General features: G+C 41.2%; 2 protein-coding genes across 4 annotated transcripts in view; both read right to left on the reverse strand.

Moving 5' to 3' along the window:
* Positions 1-611: 611 nt before the first annotated feature.
* LOC117457414 (paired mesoderm homeobox protein 2A-like) lies at positions 612-3,341 on the reverse strand. 3 transcript variants are annotated; one of them, XM_034097498.1, is made up of 3 exons: positions 3,119-3,341; positions 1,532-1,719; positions 612-1,106 (listed from the first exon to the last, which is right to left on the reverse strand). In XM_034097498.1, exons 1-3 carry the CDS (start codon positions 3,339-3,341, stop codon positions 612-614), a joined length of 906 nt encoding a protein of 301 aa, XP_033953389.1. The 3 variants fall into 3 exon arrangements, with proteins under 3 accessions (XP_033953389.1, XP_071061402.1, XP_071061403.1); XM_071205301.1 differs by having other exon boundaries at positions 612-1,176; positions 1,524-1,719; positions 3,119-3,332; XM_071205302.1 differs by having other exon boundaries at positions 1,520-1,719; positions 3,119-3,332.
* A 9,319-nt stretch (positions 3,342-12,660) lies between these two features.
* Positions 12,661-23,018, reverse strand: part of clpb (ClpB family mitochondrial disaggregase) — a 36,820-nt gene continuing 26,462 nt past the window's right edge. The window contains exons 9-16 of the mRNA XM_034097519.1: positions 17,925-17,980; positions 17,593-17,637; positions 17,182-17,343; positions 16,880-17,036; positions 16,442-16,515; positions 16,231-16,350; positions 14,768-14,872; positions 12,661-14,112 (exon numbers count right to left, since the gene is read on the reverse strand). Of these exons, the coding sequence (XP_033953410.1) occupies positions 13,915-14,112; positions 14,768-14,872; positions 16,231-16,350; positions 16,442-16,515; positions 16,880-17,036; positions 17,182-17,343; positions 17,593-17,637; positions 17,925-17,980 (917 nt within the window). The 3' untranslated portion in view covers positions 12,661-13,914. The remainder of the gene's footprint in view (positions 14,113-14,767; positions 14,873-16,230; positions 16,351-16,441; positions 16,516-16,879; positions 17,037-17,181; positions 17,344-17,592; positions 17,638-17,924; positions 17,981-23,018) is intronic.

Consider the following 23,018-nt stretch of genomic DNA (forward strand, 5'->3'; position numbering starts at 1 on the left):
GTGGGGTGCTTTGCTCTGCTCGGCAAAGAGATTTAAGGGGACCCTGTTCCCTTCTGCTGGGAGACTGTGTCGAGTTGTGCTTGAGGGTGAAAGTTTGTTTGTTTTGTTTCCTGAGCCGCTGCTCAGGCTGTCCAAGGCTCTGTTGCAATGCAGAGAGTGTGGGAATGTGGGTTTATGTGTGGAGGACTGAAAAGACGAAGAGGAAAGAAGACTGTGTACGAAAGTTTGCTGTTTCAGAGCCTGTACATAAAGAGCGTTCCATCATTAAATACTGTCTTTTAAGTTTATCTGAGGACGTTTGAATGGATTTTTGGATGAAATTGAAGAAAGTTATAGAAGGAAGGAAATGGACCATGTTCCGAGTTTTGCAGTAGCAGTTGCATAATATGTTTAGAGATGGTGACCTGACCTTTGACTTTACTATGTGAGCTTTGAATTTGACGGGATAGTTTTATAGAGAAGAACCAAGGGCCTTTCTGAACTACAGCAGACTACACCTGTGAATTCAGCGTTATAACGGGTAAGTCCTGACTCTCAACAAAAGCTAGAAACTCCTCACTGTTCCAGTGGACAGCATAATGTTTGTTTCTCATTTCCTCTTCCTCTGGGCTTCAGAACAGGTTCGTCTTGATGTTGGGGTTGGGTTTTCTGTGGAAGGAGGACAGGACTCCGGCAAAGGGCCCGGTCATACTGTCTGCCGGCTGCCAGGCCTTCAGAATCTCCTGAGTCTGGGTGGTGGGCTGGGCCACGGCTGGGTTGGAGGGCCCGAGGTTGGACCAGCTGGGCGGCTTCAGCCCCTGCAGCACCGGAGAGTTGGAGGCGTTGATGTAGCCGTTGTTGGCAGGAGCCGGGCTGGGGCTCAGGCTGGCAGGGCTGCCCATGTTCCCATTTGCCGAGCCCGGCAGGGAGGCCGTGCTGTCAGGCGTGGGGCTGCAGGTAGACTCTTTGGACTCGTCATCATCGGATGAAGATCTCAGCTCTCCGCTCTTCTTCCCTCCTGAGCTGCTGCTGGAGCTGCTGCCCGTGGTGCCGTTTGAGTTGTTGGCCTTTGAGTTGGCTGCACGCTCCTGCTTACGAAACTTAGCACGCCTGTTCTGAAACCACACCTGTACAAAAAAGACAGAGATACAGTTAATATGTGTAAGAAACGACACAAGATAGATGGATGGATATAGATAGACATAGATGAATAGTTAGATAAATATAGAGATAAAAAGATATATCATTATAGAGATAGGTAGATAGATAGATATAGAAATAGATATATAGATAGATAGATACAGATAGATAGATAGATATATAGATAGATAGATAGATAGATAGATAGATAGATAGATAGATAGATGGATAGATAGATGATGGATAGATATATAGATAGATAGATAGATAGATAGATAGATGGATGGATGGATGGATGGATGGATGGATGGATAGAGATAGCTCTAAATTCCATAGTTTTCCTTTGCTTGAGTTGTGTTTAAAACTCTCTTCATGTTTAAGAAAGCAGAAGAATAAAAACTGCTGCTCTCACCTGAACCCTGGCCTCGGTCAGGTCTATCTTCAGCGCCAGCTCCTCCCGGGTGTAGATGTCCGGGTAGTGCGTCTCGGCAAAGACCCTCTCCAGCTCCTTCAGCTGGGAGCTGGTGAAGGTGGTCCTGATGCGCCGCTGCTTCCTCTTCTCGTTCAGGCCGGAGGGGTCCGAGAAAAACTTGTAAGGGACTGTAAGGGGAAATGATATCCGTTAATGGAATATTAACATTTGAACGTTCACCAAGCAGAGAGGGCCTGCGTAAATGATGGAGAACCCGTATAACTCGTCAAGATTTGTTTTTTATATATAAGGTCAAATTATGCTTTTAGTTACTGGTTTGTGGATGCCGGTTTATTTTATTGACAAATTGTTTGCAGGGTTGTTTTCAAAGACAATGAGAGTATATAATAGGCTGAATGCCCTTTACAGGCACATTTATAAAACAATAAAGAAAACGCTGATCGCTGGTTAACTCCTATACTTTTTTACATACTTATTTGTTTTAACCATTTTGTAGCCTTATACAGCATAATGTAGCCAAATGTAGTCTCAAATTAATTACAGGCTATAAGCAACTATAAGTTAGGCCTGTTGATCGGATTTATAAAATGTTTTGAATTAAAATCCAACAGTATAAATGTCAGTTTGCAATTCAAATCTATTTACGTTATTATGGAGTAAGGTCACGGATAATGGAAATATCAAGAAACATAAAACGAGAATTTCCGTGTATTTTTAAGCTTGTTAAATGTCACATTAACTCGATCAGAAAATAACCTCACTGCTCTGAGAAACAAATCATTGATAGGTTTGTTTTGATGGGAGTGAGAACAGGGTGACACATGTCTTTACGGAATTAAATCAATGCATGCGATTTGCAAACTGCAAAACAATAAATACATTTGCATAACGAGTTTAAAATAATAAATGTAGTTCGAATGTAAGAATTGGACATAATTATGATTCAGGCAAATGAACATTGTATCAACCAAACAATGTGTCCGTTAGGCGTGCCTCTGGCCAGCAGGTGTGTGGGATTCGAAGTTGTTTTCGATTATTCTCTTAGAAAATGTATATTATTATTATTATTATTATAATAAGAATTATAATTTTCATTATTATTATTAATATTATTATCAGCATATATGTTATTTTCTTTATAAATTGGCGCATAAATGCATATAAATGCCATTTCTCACATTAATAGACGATGTTTCACCTTAAACAATATATATAAGCCTATATTAAGTCATCATATAAAAATGAATAAAGCATTTAATGGAATTACCATTACACTGCCTCTCTCCAATAATGCATTTGCCGTAATTTATTCTAAACGACAAATTAAGTGCATCAAGATAAAATCTATGTAAAACCATTCAGGCTTTTAACGATAATAGACAATTTGGTCGTCAACGAAAAAAATCACAGTTCCATATTTTCTTGGAAAATGTTTGCTTGACGTCTAAAATGTGTCACAGCTCAGCATCAAGCCAGACGGAGACAGACAGAATAACATAAACATTTATATCATTGCTCTAACATCTGTAGATATCCCCGCAGACCCTCAGGAGAGGGGGCTCCTACCTGAGGAGTATGGTGTGGGCTGGTGCTCGCGCAGGGCTCCCAGGGTGCAGCTGGCCGTGCTGAGGGGGGTGCAGCCCGGGTTGGAGAAGGGTCCGCTCCGGATCGGGTTGTACTGGAAGGAGCTGGCCTGGCTGCAGGAGCTGAAGTCCGCGTAGGCCGACGCTTCCATGGCCGCCATGCAGGAGTCATATGAGTTCAGGTAGGAGTAATCCATTTTATACATGGAGAAGAGCCGGTGCAAACTACCGGTTTGCCAACAAAAAAGCAAATAACTGTGAGCAGAGGGGTTCGGGTGTGTCTGCAGCCGTCTTTAAGTGAGGAGTTGCAGGGAATATTGTTCGGTATGTCTCTCCAGTATCTCCCAGGACTGAACTCCTGTCAGTTTTATATCTCACTGACGGGACTGTTTTTGATATTTCTCGGTTAATAATCCAGATGTTTTTCGCCTTTTTCTCTTCACTCTTCTTGTTCACTTTCTCCTGTTGTCTCTGTTCGGGTCTCCTCTCTGGACTCCTCCTCGCGCTGCTGTCTCTCTCCGTTTGACAGCGCGCTGCAGCTCGCGCAGTGTTTATAATAAACTTGGCAGAGCGCGAGACAATAGCGAGGCGGTGGTCTAGTTTCCATGACAATGCTCCCCCCACTCCTCCCACCACTCACTGCACCGCCCACGCGCTCCAGAGCATCCCGAGCTCGCAGGTGTCAGCAGAGTTAAATCGTCGGGCTAAAAAAACGAAATGCTTCTTCATTTAAAAAGTTTTACATGTGTTTCCTTTATCGGACGTTTCTAATTTTGACGATTCAAGTCAATATTGGACTGAAATCAAGCCTTAATCTCAGTTTCATCAGCTCACAAACTCTCACAATTTCCAGCCATCCAAGATAGGCAAATACTTTTGTCTTCTCCTGAATTTAGTCTACTATGTATCCCCTCTTTTTCCATTATTTTGATGAGATGCTTTAATTCAAGTAGAAAGCAGCCTTGCCTAACAGCCTCTTGAAGTGCCCATAAACCACGTCCGGTGTGGGAAGTATTGTTAATTTGTGGAATTGTATTTCTTTTAACAGCCTATCTTTGAATTCATGAAGCAGACTTGGACTCAATAAGATCTGTGGATTTTGAAGTCCAGAATATGAATGTGTTGTGTGTAGCCTATGTGTGTAAAATATCAAAAGATTATGAGCCTGTATAGATTTTAAATGAAAGAAGCAATATTCAATCGGTTTGGGATTGAAATGTGTCCGATATTGGATTAGATTGGATTAGAAAACACTCAGGCTAGACACCATTTTTGCTGTTCTGGGAGCCTAATTTCTGGTTTATTTTTGCAAAAACCTAGCCTATTATAAATGCTAACGATTAGTATGCTAAAACAGTATATTCAACCTATTAACATGTGACTACATTGTATCTGTTACAGGCTGAGGAAATGGATCGAATAATGCTCCATTGCTGATCATATAGTTTCACTGCCCCTCAAACGGCTCGTGGAAACAAGTGAAACTCAGCCACAGAAGTCTTTATGTAGGGGAACACGTCCAGATGTGACGGTGATTGGTGAGATTAAAAGCTTTGATTTGATTCCGATCACTTTTTACGGAGATGTCACCAGAGTGAGCGTCACTTTGATGTATAGGACTAGAGAGGGTAGTGGCTGCGGAGACAACTGAGCATCCACGACAGGCTAACCATAAACGCATTGACGCTCCATAAATTGGTTTAAGTTTATTGTTCAGTGACATACAATGTGATAAGTCATATCCCACACGGCCCCCAACACACACACACGCGCGCGCACACACATTCTTGAAACTGGCTCTATGCAGTTTTCAAATCTGATGCAATTCGAAAACACGACATTGCGGCTCTGTTCATGAAATTAACAGGCGTTTTATTAGAGGATACATTTCAACAAATAACATAACCCACAAACCAAAATTATGTTTTCCATGAATGCGATAAATTAATTAAGTTTGGATTGTGTGTGTGTGTGTGTGTGTGTGTGTGTGTGTGTGTGTGTGTGTGTGTGTGTGTGTGTGTGTGTGTGTGTGTGTGTGTGTGTGTGTGTGTGTCTTATCTCTTCTTGACCAGAGGCTGCATGATGATGCTCCTTAATGTCATTAACCCACCAAACACGCGCATGCGTGCATTTGCCGCGTTGCACTCACTTAAACTACCAATAAGTATAAATAATAAGATTTGTTTAAAGCGTTTATTGTGTGGTTGGTGAGAGCTGTGGATGTTTGGGGCGGGGCGGCACGCGGAGCTGCTGTTGATATAGTTGTTGGTGCTGATGTTGGCTCACAGTTCTGGATGAACGTCACTGATGTCTGTCGCGGTGTCCAAGTCCAGGCCAGACACAAGAGCTCTGGGTTTAAGAGGGCAAACCTGAGCCCTATAGTCTTTTCATGTAATTCTTTCTAAAGATATATCGCACTTAAATATAATAACATACAATATTAAGATGTGTGCGTAATTACGCACGACATACAGCCATTCTTCTTATTATCACATTTCAAATATTTAGATCCTTAAAGTCTCGCCTTATCACTTATTCCTTAGGTGATATACGCACACGTGTCCAACCCACATGGACTTTTAAGACACAACACGTTTTAGTCATAAACAGTTTTGTTTTCCTAAACATATACACTCATAGGCTTTTAAAAATATTTGAGTTTATGTGATCCACTTAGTTCCAATATTCTTTTGGCCACTTAAAATATACACACATTTTTTAAACCTGGTGATTTTTGGCCTTGCACATTAACCAGTCAGCTCCCAGGACGTGCCGTCTGTTGTGTGTCCTTGTCCCGTCTGCTGGGTTCAGAGGTGAGTTTACCGAGAAACTTAAACTGTTTCAAAGTTAAACTCTACGTTTCTACATTCCAAAAAAAGAGCAGCCAGGAGCGACCCGCTCTCCCGCTTTATATGCATTTAAACTTTAATCCCTTCAAAGAGGGGACCGGTCTCTTCCAGGCCACTAATCCGCATAGTGCTGCAGCGCAGGGGGAGATTTCTCCTCTGCGGAGGCTTTAACTTTTGACTTTTACATTCATGGGGGCGATTTGACGGAAACAGTAACGGGGATCTTTGGCATTCATGACGTCTGAGTCAACAGAGAGGGACACAATGGTCCCCGAGAGGCTCCTGAGGGCCCCTGAGAGAGGAACCCCGACTAGGGATTATAGGCCCATGGAGGACTGTTATTAGGGGATATTTTATGGACGCACTTAACATAGGCTGTCCGTTTCTAATGAGGGTTATGATTGTGTTATCATCAAAGGATCAATTGATTTTTTCCAGTGATCATTTTAGCTCGTTGATATAAAACCTGATCTAAAAAAAACACGATGTATTGGCAGGAGACAACAAATAATAATTCAACGATAAAGACCATTTAGGCTAATGAAGGAGAAAATATAGGTCTTCAGAACAATACGCAGAAATAATAATTGAGTAGGTTTTTATGCATTTGTAATAATAATAATCGGATTTAACTGTAATTTTTGGTTATTTTTCCCTTGATGGTGAATTAAGGCTTCCTGTTCAAATATACAGGGGTGAAGCCTTGGCCTGCAAATGGCTTAGACTCTTCTCTGTGCTGGGAATATATATGTTTTCAAAAATACAATAAAGATATCACTAGCCCTTATATTCATACCCGATACTTTGTCTATCTTATCTTGAACACGAAAGGGGCATGATCTGTAGGGATATCCTAATCAAATTCCCAACATGTGTCCTCCCCATCTTTCATGCCACTGTAATTGTTTGTGATTGTCTCCACCGGCTGCAGATCTGTGGCGCTGCGCTGCATGCAGATCGGCCTTAACGACGCAAGCAGCAGGACAACGTGTGTGTGTCAGGGCGCAGAGACTGGTCCGTATGATGGATGACTGGATGGATGGTCTTGATGGAGAGATGGAGATGTGTATGGATAGAGACAGCTGGATAAGGGATGATTGAAAGATGGAACACTGGTTTAAAGAAAAGCCACGCGGGAGGCCCCAGTCCGGTATCTGTCTCGTGACACGCGGTGGTGGTCTGAACACCAAGTGAAGCTGTCAGTCAGAGAGAGGGCCTACCAGCTCCATCCATCACGAAAGCTCTTAAACAGAACATGTCCTGTGCGCCGAAAGCTGTTTTCCTGATTCAGACTGAGACAGCTATTGATCCTCAGGTCTGGGTAGAAACCTCCTTTATGTCAAGATTTGTAAAACACACACCTTAGAATATTTTAGTAAGAGTAAAATAAAGTCAGGGCCACTGCTCCAATCACACGCAAGGCAAACTGATTTTACGATGCATGGGAGCATGTTGCTATAAAATGCAACTGGAGACAAAAACAGATATTAATGTTGTTCGTTTTGATAATATTGCAGAAACGCAAAAATAACCCTCATGCTGCTTGATTCACTCTGAGATTACATTTGAATTAATATGACAATGTGTATAATAAGAAAAAACTAAAATAGCTGTGAACATTTGAACAAATAGCCACATTTATGCTTTTTAAAACCCCTACAGTGAGAGTTTATATTATTATAATGTTTTATGTATATAAAGCTGTTAATGAATTATTAGGCCCATAGCGAATCACGGTGGACATCGTGTGGGAGTCTGTTTTCGTTGCACTGTAAACCGTTATAAATGAGTGCCTTAATGCTGATTTGATTGTATCCTGTACGTATTTTAGCAAAAGCAAAAAATGGTTGATTGAACTCACTCACTATCTCTTTTTACGACTAGTATAAACACACGGTATAAAATAGGTATTTCCTTCATGTAACATTTTCCGTTTAGCATGAGTCCATAGCTACCTGAGATTTTATTTTAAATATCCTGGATGTCAATAATTGTGACAAATCCTATAGGCCTACTCTTGGCTAATCATTTGTATAATTAAATATTAGGAACCAAACTTCTCTCTCATTTGCTACATGTTCTTCCTCCCTCAGCTGCCTGTGTTAAACCCACCATGGTCAGTGTGAGCAGCTGGCTGTGTGCACCTGCAGTGTCACTAAAATGTGTCGTGTCATCGCCTCTCTTAAGCTCCCCTTCCCTCAGAGGTGCATTTGATCGCACATAAAATAAATACAAAATCACAGAACCTGCCGTTAACATGAGCCTGCGTCTTTACAGCAGCAGAGGCTGGCGGTGTATTTGATTTGCCCGGTGATGGATGAGAGACGGTGCAGGAAGGAGGGGGTGTTTGGCCAGGGGCCGGGGGGTCCCGTTGGTGATCCTGTCCCCGCATTTCAATCCCCAATTACCGGAATGTGCCGTGACGCTCCGGCTAGAGACGACTGCGCGAGTCTAACCGGGTTACAGCAGCAGCACCTGCACTCCCCACTCAGGTAGTGTTGATACACGTGATCTAAATCAGCGTTGGCCCCAGCCTACTCCTCAAGAGGAAAATAAAAATACTGATACAAATAGGATATCATACTGTTTATTTTTAATGTAATACCGTTAATCAGATTTTGTTGTGCAATATTGTGCCCTTTATGAAGGTCAATGCTTTATGGGCCAAGGTGCATCACTTAAGGGAAGTTTATAAAGACATGATGCATACTCGTAAAAAAAGCCTGGTCAAAGAGCAAAAAGGCAAATCACCTTTTCACAAGAACATTCAGAGTAAATGTCTTGAATCAAATGTCTCTGTTATGCTTCATGCATCTTATTCCATCAAATTCAAATGTTAGAAATATCATAATTGGGACATTTAAATAGCCACTGGTTACAGTGAAGAGCATCAGTTGTAAACAATCCCGAAATTATAATAAGATTGGAATGGAAAACGTGAAGTGAATTACAGTTTAATGAGAATAAAATCATTGTACAGCACAAAGGTTCACCAGGCTGAAGTTTTGTCAATTTCGACAAATGTGGTCATACATTTTAACCCATCAAATTACACTCACACTAATTTAAGTCCACTCTTACATGAATTCAACATGCATTCATCAGCCGGAATATGACGCAGAGCAGCTGCGGTTATTCACATGCTGCGAACAACTCTCCACTGCGGCACCAGATCGGTATTATCCTAATGGATAACGGCATGTTACTTAAAAAATAAGCTTTTTAGGATAAAAAAAAAAAACAGGTCCCGGGAGACACACACACACACACACACACACACACACACACACACACACACACACACACACACACACACACACACACACACACACACACACACACACACACACACACACACACACACACACACACACACACACACACACACACACACACACACACACACACACACACACACACACACACACACACACACACACACACACACACACACACACACACACACACACACACACCACAGCTGGAGCAGCGAGGGATGGCCGCGCGCAGGAGAGCTTCTCCAAACACGCTAATTAGATCTCGAGCTCTGGCCCCGCGCTCTGAAAGCAGCCCAGCGGCGGGGCGCGCGGAGCTGTGGAAAGTTAATTGAATTAAATTCCCTCTAAACTAATTAGGCTGCAATCTGCCACGCGAGCTGTCCCTGAGCAAGGTTCGAATTAGGCGGAATGGATTCTTTCCTTTTCTTTAAAAGAAAGGAGGGCAGACTGGTGTGTTTTTGGTGGGGTCCTTTATTTGTCTTTTATGCTAATTCTCCCAGGGGACTGTCACGTGATTGCCTTGCGGTAACCGGAAGGCATCCGGTGTGTGCAACCTCTGTCCGTCGGTCCGGCCCGAACCACAACAAAGCCACTGAAAGCCCGACGTTAACTCAAGAGTCCAACATGTACAAAGGCTGAGATAACCGCTGCTTCACAGCTGCAGGGATGAGTAGAGCTGAGAGGACTGAGGTAATGGAGGTGACATCGATCGCTTTCCTGGGGGAGCACAATAAAGAGGAGAGGGAGGGAGGGAGGGAGAGAGGAGAGGAGTGCGGAGGGACACGGATGAAAATCCCCCGTTAAGAGCAGCGACAGATATGATAATGGGAGAGCCTGTAGTCGTTCATCATTCACCACCTCCACCTGCTGCTGCACCTCTCAGCTGCTGCTGCAGAAACTGCTCTGAAATCAAACGCACCCAAACTTCTTCAGCTATATTTTTGTTATCAAAACAGAGATTAGTAATCATAAGCAGTAGATGTCATGAGCATGATTTCAATTAATCAGCATTGTACATGTTCAGAGCATTTATTTATTTATCAGACCATCTCACATCTGGCTTTTTTTACTCAATAAACCCTCTACTTTTAACTGACTGGACAAAATGTGCCACTGCTCCTGACTAACAGGAGTGTTTTATGTCAAATGTGCTTTGTCTGTTTATTGATTAATGTAAGCCTATTTTACCTGAAAGGACGGAAGTGAGAGGAAATGAGAGGGGAGAGATGGGGAAGGACAGCAACAGAGAACAAGGAACCAGGGATGTTTAGCACCCCAAATGTTTCGTAATTGAGTTGATTAGAGCTTGTTTAGATAATTTACACTAATAAACTAAGGCCATGCATTATTACTGACTCTAGTGGCTCTGTGTGCAGCTTGAGTCTGTCTTTGATCAAGGAACACAATAAGTTACCAAAAGGAATGTAGTCTTTTGGTACCTTTTAGTTTTTTGCTTTGATACATGTTTGATTCTTCCCATTTTTCTTGTCTCCTGTCATATTTGACGTTTTACCTTTACTTCTCTGGGACAGAAAGACAGACAGATGGACAGCAGTCCACGAGGGAAGGACTCTGAGAAAAAGGTGGATGAGAAGCTGAGTATGAGGCGGAGGGAAGATGGGGGGATGGAGAGAGCAAAATGTATGGAGATAGAGTGAGAGGGAGGTTAGGACGATGGAGGGCCAGGTTTCTGTTTCTCCATAATCTAATCAGAGAAATGGCAGCAGTCAGAAATAGCCTGACGGACAGACTAAGAGCCTCTTCTCTCTCCCCTCCTCCTCTTATTCTTTTCTTCATCCTCGGGGAGGGTAAATGGACACACACACACACACACACACACACACACACACACACACACACACACACACACACACACACACACACACACACACACACACACACACACACAACACACACACACACACACACACACACACACACACACACACACACACACACACACACACACACACACACACACACACACACACACACACGCACACACACTAGCTTGACTTCCTAAAACCATAAAGTGTAGATGTGTTTGAGGGTTATAAGAGATTGGAAAAAAGCCTTGAGGTATCATAGCAAAACCTGATCTACTGACCAGATTCAGCTACTTCAAGAGTCCCACTTTTGAAAATGCATGCAGGTCTGTGGCTCATTTGATCCACTTCACAACATGCAGATAACATTTTATAAATAAATACAATTAGTTTAAAGTGCAGACTACTAGTCATTTAGCCACAGTGTAGGGTTAGGTTCAAGAGTAGTTGTCAGAAACCTTTTAAAAGCTGCACTTACCATCGTTTCAGTTACCGTACAACGAATCACCGGGAAACATTGAAAGGGAGCAAACAGTAGTCGTTATGAATGCACAAAATAAAATGTATTATTCTGCTGAGGTACGCTGATGAGGAGGGTCTAGATAAAAGTGACAGTCGTTTTTCAATATCCATTACTAAAACTATACTAATCATGGAGATGGAGAATAAATGGATACAACTTTCAGTTTTCAATCATTTCTTAGTTTTTAGACAGTGTAGAATTGCCTTAAAAATCTTATTTTTTGATAAATCGTTTGGATACTTAAATGTCAGAAAATATTGAATAACCGCGAATCGCAGGTTACCAGAATAAAATATTCAAAAAATGTGTATCTGAGAACATACAAACAATTAATTTAAGATAATAGAAGACAGTATAAAGATGCTGGACAAATCAATTCATGGCATTTCTTCTCTATAATGTAATTGATTGATAGCAATTTATGTCATGATGACAAATTGACTACCAATTATTTTAACGCTAAAGAATTATGATTATAGTTTTTTACTTTCCCATATCAACAGGGAATGACCACTGTGACTCAGGCTGTAAAACAGGCTGAATGTGTGTGTGTCGTTGGGGGGTCCAGGCGGAGCACAGTAAGAGTGAATGTGTCCTTTTCCTGCATGCTAATTCGTCCCTATAGGGGAGACATTCCTGCAGGGTGTGTGTGTGTGTGAGAGGTCTTCTACGTTTCTGTGGCATTTGGCGCGCTGCATTCCCTCCCAGCGTCAAACACAGACCCCCACACAGAGCAGAATTCCAGGGAAATTCCTCTGTCATGTTATTTTACAAGGTGGACAAGCGTTATTGTTGCAGAATTCCCACCCAGGCACTGGGTCTCACACACACACACACACACACACACACACACACACACACACACACACACACACACACACACACACACACACACACACACACACACACACACACACACACACACACACACACACACACACACACACACACACACACACACACACACACACACACACACACCCATCCATCAGGAGTGTCAGTGCTACACAAACAGAACAAAAAAAAGAGGAATCCCCTTTTTGTTGTGATGACTTTATTTACACGGTGGAGGTTGGGATACAAGAATGAATAATGTCACTCTATTACATTTGACGCCTTGTCGAGATGCTGTTAAAACATTTATGAAACAACACTTTGAATATTATTTCTTTATGTCTCTACATTTCTCTTAATGTCAGTGTACAGCATGGAGCACTTCGTCGTGACAGAAGAGACTTCTTTACATTCACATTCACATGCATCAACAGAAACAATTCACAAGGCAGTTGTATTACCCATCATTCAAACGGGCTGCTATACATTTCTGCTTGGTATTTCTCCACTAACATATTAAACACCTAAAGGAAATGAATTAGCAAGTCGTGTTCACAAACATTTATCAGTGAAGCTCTGCTGGTGAGGATTTTCTAAATGAAGTGAGCATCAAAGTGAACAGGCAACAATCTGAGGCAATGCCAAACTCTCTCTGGTCATTAAAATGTTCCTTTCCTTCAAAGCAAACGGACAACTCGTAGATGTTATTCATCCACACATCATTTTGTACGTATTAAAGGAATGTAAGTGTTGCTATTTGTCAACAAATCTGTTAGGATTTTCCCCATTTGACGATATTTTTCTCTGCTAAATCATGCAACAACAAATCTACCACTCATCCTTTTGATGTGGGATATGCCACTGTTCATTGTCATTAACTTAAATATAGCTTTTAATAAATATTCAATAATTTGGCTGTTTTCAGTACACTAAGTGGACATTAACTTCATCACTACGTCACAGCTAGGTTAATTAACAATAGGCTACTACATACGTAATGATATGAAGTTTAGTTTAGCTTATACGATGGCTTCCCTCCACTGATGGGATGTTTGATGTTCATGAAGAAGCACAGGCACTGAAGCCTCTTTGCTTCGTTTACAACCTGCAACATTTACTCACCCTGCACTTAGATTTGATATCTGACAACTGTGTGCACAGCTCTGGATATCAGCACCCAGCTGAAAGTCTGTTATATGATACACTTTAATGGTCATGTAGGATGACTTTATATACTGCTTACAGCACACATAGTTGGCAGATATTATACTGCGATATTGCGAAAAGTTGGCATGTGATTACTCCATGTGTGTACTGAAACAGAGAGGCAGTGATGTGTTTATCAGAGGTACTTTTATTGGTAACATCCATCAAGAACTATCCATGCTCCTGACACTAAGATGATGCTGTGAGTGTGGAAAGTGTACATGTGTGCATACATATCTGGATATACTCTCTGTGTGTCTGTGTTAGTGTTCAGGACTGAGCGGCGGACGGATGTCCAGCGTTCTCGATGTGCTGTCCTCTCCGACCACCTCCAGGCGCAAGCTGGGCGTGCTCGGATCCTCCTGGTCCTCTGATTGGACGGTGAGACGCAGCGTGCAGCCTTTGGGCAGCAGCTCCTGCTCGTATGCCGCGGCTAACTGGTTAACGACCCGCCGCTCAACCTGAGGGATCAGCCGCCAGGTTAGTGGGGAAGAAGAGATCAGAGAATTATATTTAAAGTGGTATACAGGCTGTGTTGTCTCATGAGTTGTGCAGGTTGTTTGGCCCATAGCGTCAGATTATTCCCATTTCCTTATTTGCAATTAGAATATTGTATTACTTATGTTCATTTATATAACAGTCAAGGATTAACTAACCATAACTGCATTGTTTATAGAAGTTATGAATAGACAGAAAAATATGTACAAACTACTCTGAGCATCAATTAATAACAAATAATTGTATCCTACAAAAATGCACTTTTTTCAGCATCCTAAATATCTCGCTTTTCTGTTTTATATCATATTATTTTCTGAGATTTTATAGACCAGACATTAATCTAGAAAAAAAACGCAGTCTCATAATTCATGAAATAAAAATAAATTGCAGTCATTTAATATTATTGTATTAAACCTTTAACTTCTGAAAATCTGTTATTTTTCTCTGCTGAAAGGAGACCCTTTGGTTATTTGACTAATTGTTAGGGCTATAGCATATTAGAAAAACCCTTCTTTCTCCAAGCACAAGCTTATTGCCAACACTCATACAAGTTACATAACACATCACGTGCATAACCAGAGTTTAATCGAACTCTCCTAACCCAGTTGCAGCTCATACCTCATGTTTGATGGAGCGTGCTCCATAGTGCATGTTGTACCCCCCCGCCAACAGGTCCAGAACCGGGCGCTCCCACTGAAGAGTGATGTCATGGCGCTGCTTGGCCTAATGACGGAGAGAGAAGAGAATAAGATTGCTGAGGTCCCCACACACATGTCTATAAAACACTGTTCGTCTGTTTGTTCCAAATATCCACAGATTTATATATCATCACAGTATACAGTATTTATTCTACTGTGCAGAATTTAATTTCACATTCTGTTTGATCTTAATCTATTGTACCTGAACACAGCTTACTTATTCCTGCATTTTACTTGCACTATTGTATCACTAGCACTATTTCTAATTGCACTATTTCATTTCATATTTCTTTATGCCTTTAGCTTATCGTATGTTGCACTGTTGTCTCCGATTAAGAACCAATTGCCAATAGCTATACTGTGGCTTTAGTGCATATGACAACAAATAGTTCCTCCTTAAAAGAAAAAAGTGTTAAATGGGTGAACTTAAAATGGTGAGGCCTTAAGTATAACACACTACCATAAACAGTCAGATCAGAAGGAGCTGATGGTGGATGCAGGAGACGGACACAGAGAGCAGATCGTGTCACGCAGCATGTCTGCCAGCGCTAATCAACAGGCCCTTAATGCGTTCTAATGAAACATCAGTCAATAGCAGCAAGCAGAGATGCTCATTTAGCTTCTCATGTTAACACTCCATTCAATAAGTCCTACGCCACGTTTTACTCCAGAGATGCAAACACTAATATCACAACATTTAAATACCGTATTAAAGGCAAATTATGATAGCACTGAACATTTAATTGATTTCGTATAAGTGAGTGACAAACAAATGTCTCCTGAGGATTCTTTCATAATGAGATTTATGCTGTGTGTTCACAGCCACATGCAGACAGAAGCTAGTTATTACAGACACCTCAAACATTAAATAACAAAAAGAAGAACACACACACACACACACACACACACACACACACACACACACACACACACACACACACACACACACACACACACACACACACACACACACACACACACACCACACACACACACACACACACACACACACACACACACACACACACACACACACACACACACACACACACACACACACACACACACACACACACACACACACACACACACACACACACACACACAATGTGATTGAGTGAGTCATGAGTCAGGGTCCTATCAGCTGCCTGCAGGGTCCTGCTGGCTCTCAGGAGACCCGCTGTAATATTAATAATTAAATATTGATGAAGGCTCCACATGTTAAACACTGTAATCACATTATAGTGAGTAGTAGTGGCACATCATATTGATCTGGTGTGTTCCTGCACACGGCTGCAGGAAGAAGTGGGCGGGGCCTACAGCCCCACTGCAGGACACCCAGGTTATAAATGTCGGGTGCTGTGATATCACGGTGTTGCGTACCTTCTTGGCCCAGAAGTTGAGCTCTTTGGTGACCAGTTGCAGCAGCTCTGAGTGACAGAACGGCAGGAAGTATACGATCTCATTGATCCGACCCAGAAACTCGTCCCTCCGGTAATGAGCCTGTGGAGGAACCAAAGAAGTGACCATGACTACCGATGTCTCTCAGGCCAAATACAGGACACTGCTGAATTTTTTTTCCTTTCCCGCTTACCTTTAGGATCGGTCGAATCACACTTTCTTTAAACTGTCGGGAGATTTTGACGTCATCCCCTTTCTGTACGTCCTCTGGGGAAAAGCACAACATCCATTTCAATTCAGATTTTGTTTATCTGAGGGCTCTGTACGTCTTTACCGTGTCACACAAAATCACTATAGTTGGAGAGAATGTGTTCACTGTTCTTAAACACAATGATTTTGTAGGGAAACTATTTGACCATATTTCATTATACATTATTATATCACAGCAACAAATGAAAAAGTAATATCAGAATGGGATTAAAAGCATTCTCGATGTAGGAACAAATAAAATCACAACGTACAAATAATTTTAATGCTGTAGTACGATGACAAATGTTACGAAACAAATGCAAGTCAGTGTGATGCAAGTCATCCTCGTGTATGCATTTGTATTTAGCTTTGTGTCTCTCACCGAGTTTGTCCGCCAGCTTCCTGCGGCTGACCTCTTCTGCTTCCTGACGAAGCTGCAGTGCATGCTGGGCAATTTCATCACTTGCAATGTTAGAGGTCATGATGAAGATGGCGTCTTTACATTCAATGGTTTTCCCCTTACCGTCTGTGAGGCGACCCTGAGAGAGCAAAAGTGACTCGTTACAGTTTGCAAATGTCTTATAAATGTGACTAACAGATGTTTCTGTGCTCTTTTGTGTGTGTGTGTGTGTGTGTGTGTGTGTGTGTGTGTGTGTGTGTGTGTGTGTGTGTTTATATACATACCTCATCAAAGAGCTGCAGCATGATGGTGAGGACATCAGGGTGGGCCTTGTCTACTTCATCGAACAGGACCACAGCGTTGGGACACGCCTTCAACAGCTTGGTCAGCTGACCGCCTTCCTCGTGTCCCACGTACCCCGGCGGGGAGCCAATGAACTTTGCCACCTGGGAGACGAGGAACAGAGGTACGTTTTAAACTATGTAACACACAAAGTAAATTGTAAGAATCACACTTAACATATAATGCCGAAAACCACAAAACAATTCTGGTGCGAAATGATGAGATTTGGTACTTGAATGTCATAAGAAAATACTCAGATTTACTGATTAAATGTATCAACAAAGCTTCACAAATATGACATTTTTGTTTATGCATCCATTCTGAGTACATACAGAAGTAATCAAGGGTCTTACCTCGTGTTTTTCCTGGAACTCGGACATGTCCATACGGATGAACCCCTGCAATCACACGATGGGTTAACCTCCATACTCTGCTGTATCAGTGTGTATCATCTTGTTGAACATCTGGTACTAATAGTTACCATGGAAACCGAAACAAATTGAATTCTCTGTCATTTCTTCACAGCGGGAATAGGTCGCTAAATTAAATGTCTGTGTTTTTTATCTATGAGAACACTTATTTTCCACCTATTGACTGAATGTAACATCACCGCTGTGTATACTGTGTGTGTGTGTGTGTGTGTGTGTGTGTGTGTGTGTGTGTGTGTGTGTGTGTGCGCACATACCTTTTTGAGGTCCTTGTGCATGTAGCGAGCCACCTGTTTGGCCAACTCTGTCTTTCCTGTGACATCAGACAGATCAGAGACGTTGTTTGATTATTAATCCTCAATAAAAGGAACAACCCGCTCCCTCCATTTAATAATTTTGTTTTTAATATAAAAAACACAACCCCTTCTTATTTTTTTTAATACATCAGTATGCAGAGATTTCAGGAAAACAAGCTTACTCATTTCCGACAGAAAGACGATGTCTCTCCTTCTCTAAGTGCTGGCCTAAATCCCAGTGCCTCCGACGACTAAGCTTTCAATCATCTGCCGCTCTCCAGAAGCACACATTATGTCGCTAAAATATTCTGCATATAAATGCTCATATATGATATTGATGTCTTGTGTTTGGTATGGGGATGATGATTATGTGTGTGTGTGTGTGTGTGTGTGTATGAAAGGCTGTGTGTCTTGTTGCTGTGTTTAATATTGATGTCTTATGGCCACAGTTTGTCGCTGAAGGCAACAGAGAATATGAACACCGCCTCTCCTTCATCTATCTCTCTGGCCTGTCATCTCACCATCTCTGTCTTTTTTAGCCATCTATCTGGCCCTTAATATCCCTCCGTCTTCCTCTCTCCCAAACACACACAAACACTCACACTTCTTCATCCTGCTGCTGTGTGAGAACATTTAAACTTGTCTCTGTACTAGACATGTTAAGTTTTGTCCTTTACTACTGAAAATCTAATGACAGAATTCATCCAAAACTTGTTTTCCTACACAAGTAGGACTCTGCACTATATTGATATTGTGATATGAGACTAGACAGGGTGTGAGGATTCTGATATAGTGTTGTCTTTTTCTGGTCTTGAAAGGCTGCATTACAGTAAAATTATATAATTTTATGAATTTACCAGACTTTTCTAGCTGTTTTATTATTTGCCTTTACCCACTCAGCGATGAAATCCACAAAACGAATACTAATTTATAAAGAAATGTATTCTGTACCCTAAAATATCTATAATGTGATATGTTTTATTATTTCCATATCACTTAGCACTTTACACTACTCCATAGTACACACAGCTTTAAAGCTAACACTGGTATTTTCTTAAAACAGACAAAGTAATTATCGTAGGTGACTTTAATATTCATGTTGAAGATGATAAAAATAGCCTTACTGTTGCATTTAACTCTATATTAGATTCTGTTGGTTTCTGTCAGTGTAAATAAACCAACCCACTGCTATAATCACACTCTCAACCTTGTTCTGACTTATGGTATTGAAATTGAGCAACTATTAGTCGAACCGCATAATCCTGCTCTATCCGACCATTTCTTAGTAACTTTTTTAGTACTATTACGAGACTACAAAGCATTAGTCAAAAGCTCTTGCAGCAGAAACCTATCTGTTAGTGCTATAGCCACATTTAAGGAAGAGATTCCACCAATACTTAACTCGATAGCATGTCTGCATGTAGGGGAGGAAACTTATACAAAATGTACACCACCCCAAATTGATCATGTTGTTGATAGTGCTATAGATGCACTGCGAATAAAATTAGACTCTGTTGCTCCTTTGAAAAAGAAGAAAATAAAACAACATAGATTAGCTCCATGGCATAATGCCGAAACCCGCAAAATAAAGCAAAAGTCTAGACAACTTGAAAGGATATGGCGTTCCACTAAACTTGAAGAATCTCGTTTAATTTGGCATATTACTCTCAATGAATATAAGAAAGCACTGCATAAAGCGAGAGCAGCCTACTACTCTTCATTAATAGATGAGAATAAGAATAATGCAAGATTTCTTTTCAGCACTGTAGCCAGGCTGACAGAGAGCCACAGCTCGATTGAGCCTTCTATTCCCATAGCACTCAGTAGTAATGATTTTATGTGCTTTTTTAACGATAAAATTGTTACTCTTAGAAACAAAATTAATGACCTCTTGCCTTTGACCAGTATAGTGTTATCAACAGCTCCCGGAAACGTAAGTTCTAATATTACACTAGATAGTAAACTAGAATGCTTTTCAGCCATAAACTTTGAACAATTACATTCAATGATTCTCTCTTCTAAACCATCAACGTGCATGTTAGACCCAATTCCAACTAAGCTGTTGAAGGAAGTTTTTCCATTAATTAGCACTTCTTTATTAAATATTATGAATATGTCTTTATTATCAGGCTATGTTCCACAATCATTCAAAGTAGCAGTGATAAAACCGCTTCTTAAAAAGCACAACCTTGATCCAGAGGTTTTAGCCAACTATAGACCTATTTCTAATCTTCCGTTCCTCTCAAAGATTCTTGAGAAAGCGGTCGCAAAACAGTTGTGTGATTACTTAAAAAACAATGATTTATTTGAAGATTTTCAATCTGGCTTTAGAACACATCATAGCACAGAGACAGCTCTGGTTAAAGTCACAAATGACATTCTAATAGCCTCAGACAAGGGACTTGTCTCTATTCTTGTTTTGCTCGATCTCAGTGCTGCATTTGATACTATCGACCATGACATCCTATTGCAAAGACTGGAGCACTTAGTTGGCATACAGGGAACTGCTTTAGGCTGGTTTAGGTCCTATCTATCTGAACGCTCTCAGTTTGTACGTGTCAACGATGAATCTTCCACGCAAACCAAAGTTAGCCATGGAGTGCCACAGGGCTCAGTGCTCGGACCTATTTTGTTCACATTATATATGCTTCCATTAGGCAATATTATAAGGAATCATTCTGTAAACTTTCATTGTTATGCGGATGATACTCAACTATACTTATCAATCAAGCCTGATGAAATTAATCATCTAAATAAAATTCAAGACTGCCTTAAGGACTTAAAAACGTGGATGACCTTAAACTTTTTGATGTTAAACACGACCAAAACTGAAGTTATTGTACTTGGCCCGAAGAATCTACGAAACAAATTATCTAAAGATATACTAACTATGGATGGCATTAATTTGGCCTCCAGTGAGACTAAGGAATCTTGGTGTTATATTTGATCAGGATTTATCCTTTAACGCCCACATGAAATCAATTTCAAGGACCGCCTACTTCCATCTACGTAACATTGCAAAAATCAGGCATATCTTGCCTCAAAACGATGCAGAGAAACTAGTCCATGCATTTGTTACTTCTAGACTGGATTATTGTAACTCTTTATTATCAGGGAGTACCAAGAAGTCAGTCAAGTCGCTTCAGCTGATTAAAAATGCTGCGGCTCGTGTACTAACCAGAGTTAGGAAAAGGGAACACATTACTCCTGTTCTGGCTGCCTTACACTGGCTCCCTATAGAACACAGGATAGAATTTAAAATTCTTCTTCTCGCCTACAAAGCCCTTAATGGGCAGGCGCCATCTTACCTTAAAGAACTCATTATACCCTACTGTCCTACTAGGGCATTGCGTTGCAAGAATGCAGGGTTGTTGGTTGTTCCTAGAATCTCTAAAAGTACAATGGGAGCCAGAGCCTTTTCTTATCAAGCTCCACATTTGTGGAATCAGCTTCCACTTTGTGTTCGGGCGGCAGACACCCTATCCGTTTTTAAGAGTGCGCTTAAGACCTTCCTTTTTGATAAAGCTTATAGTTAGGGCTGATTAGATTCAGCCCCTAGTTTTGCTGATATAGGCTTAGTTTGTCGGGGGACATCTTACTTCTTCCTTCTCTCTGTCTATACCCGTGTACACTCATGTTCCGATTAACCCAGCTTCCCCAAATGTCTTTCTTTTTGGTGTCTATATACGCCGGGATCCGGAATCATGGATGATCCTGCGGTCCTGTGTCCTGGATCGCGAGCGCTGGATCTTGAGTCGTGGCTGTGGTCCTGGATCATCGGTCCTGGATGGATATCCTCGTGGATTCATCTTCCTATTATACACACATGCATTTCCAAACATTTGGACTACCTAAGTTGCAAATGTATTATCTTTTCAATTTACACACGGCATCTATTGCACGTCTGTCCGTCCTGGGAGAGGGATCCCTCCTCTGTTGCTCTCCCTGAGGTTTCTCCCATTTTTCCCTTTAAACTGGGTTTTCTTCGGAAGTTTTTCCTTGTACGATGTGAGGGTCTAAGGACAGAGGGTGTCGTATTGTCATACTGATATTCTGTACAGACTGTGAAGACCACTGAGACAAATGTAACATTTGTGATATTGGGCTATATAAATAAACATTGATTGATTGATTGATTTTGGACAACCCTCCATGAATGGTTCCCTTTTTTTAAAAATTCTTTTTGAGGCATTGTTGTCTTATTTCTGACAGTGTGAGAAACAGATGCGTGGACAGAGGGGTGCGGTGTGAATCTGTTGTAGCAGAAAGGTCACCACAGAGTTTGGACAGTCTCAATTCACCCCCCCCATCCCAGTGGAGTTCTTTAATTGAAACGGCTGTAGAGTTGCTCTGAGATGTGTTCTCTCTCTGCGCATCAGAAAAAGAGTCTGGCAGTGTTTTAAAGTGCAATCAGCTGTTTATGACACCGAGAGCTCAATGGGCTGCAATAAACTCAATATTAGAAAAGGATGGCATTTTATAAAGCCAATACTGGTCAATCAGAAAATGCGTTGATCAGTCAAAATCATACACACATGTAAACAAGTATTCACAAGCAACTGCTTTATTTAATGCCTTTCTTTTTACTATATTGACTTCTGTTTCACTGCTAAGCTATATCAATATTTGTAGATTTGGTGTATTGTGTGTAATAATTAGCAGCAGCTCTGCTTACTGAGCACCAGATAAAGCCAGGTTCATGACCTCAGAATGGCTGCCTATCAATGGTTTTCAGTGATTTAAAATGGTCTCCAGTTGGAAATGGATTGATGATCAGCTTTATTACCCCTTAAGGGAAATTGGTTGAGAAACAAGGGAGCCAATCACAGACGTGTGGGCGGGACTAAATCAGGTGACACTGCCAGTGTATAGTCGCTTTTGTTACCAACTGCTAATGTAGATGACATCTAACAATAGAATACATTTAACTTATTCATGATGTCATTACTTTCCTATCCAAACTGTTGAACGCATAAATGTAATAAAACCTCTTAGTGTGTTGACTATAGGAATAGTTCAGCACATAGATCAAGAAGGAACGACCTTTGAAAAATT

The sequence above is a fragment of the Pseudochaenichthys georgianus genome, chromosome 13 (genome assembly GCF_902827115.2).
Source record: "Pseudochaenichthys georgianus chromosome 13, fPseGeo1.2, whole genome shotgun sequence".
NCBI classification, from domain to species: domain Eukaryota; kingdom Metazoa; phylum Chordata; class Actinopteri; order Perciformes; family Channichthyidae; genus Pseudochaenichthys; species Pseudochaenichthys georgianus.

Coding starts and splice junctions, on each gene's coding strand:
- LOC117457414 (XM_071205301.1), bottom strand. CDS start 3,332: ATGGATTACTCCTACCTGAACTCATATGACTCCTGCATGGCGGCCATG. Junction 1,720..3,118: donor GCCCACACCATACTCCTCAG/GTAGGAGCCCCC, acceptor TTCCCCTTACAG/TCCCTTACAAGTTTTTCTCG. Junction 1,177..1,523: donor GCCAGGGTTCAGGTGAGAGC/AGCAGTTTTTAT, acceptor CATCTATGTCTA/TCTATATCCATCCATCTATC.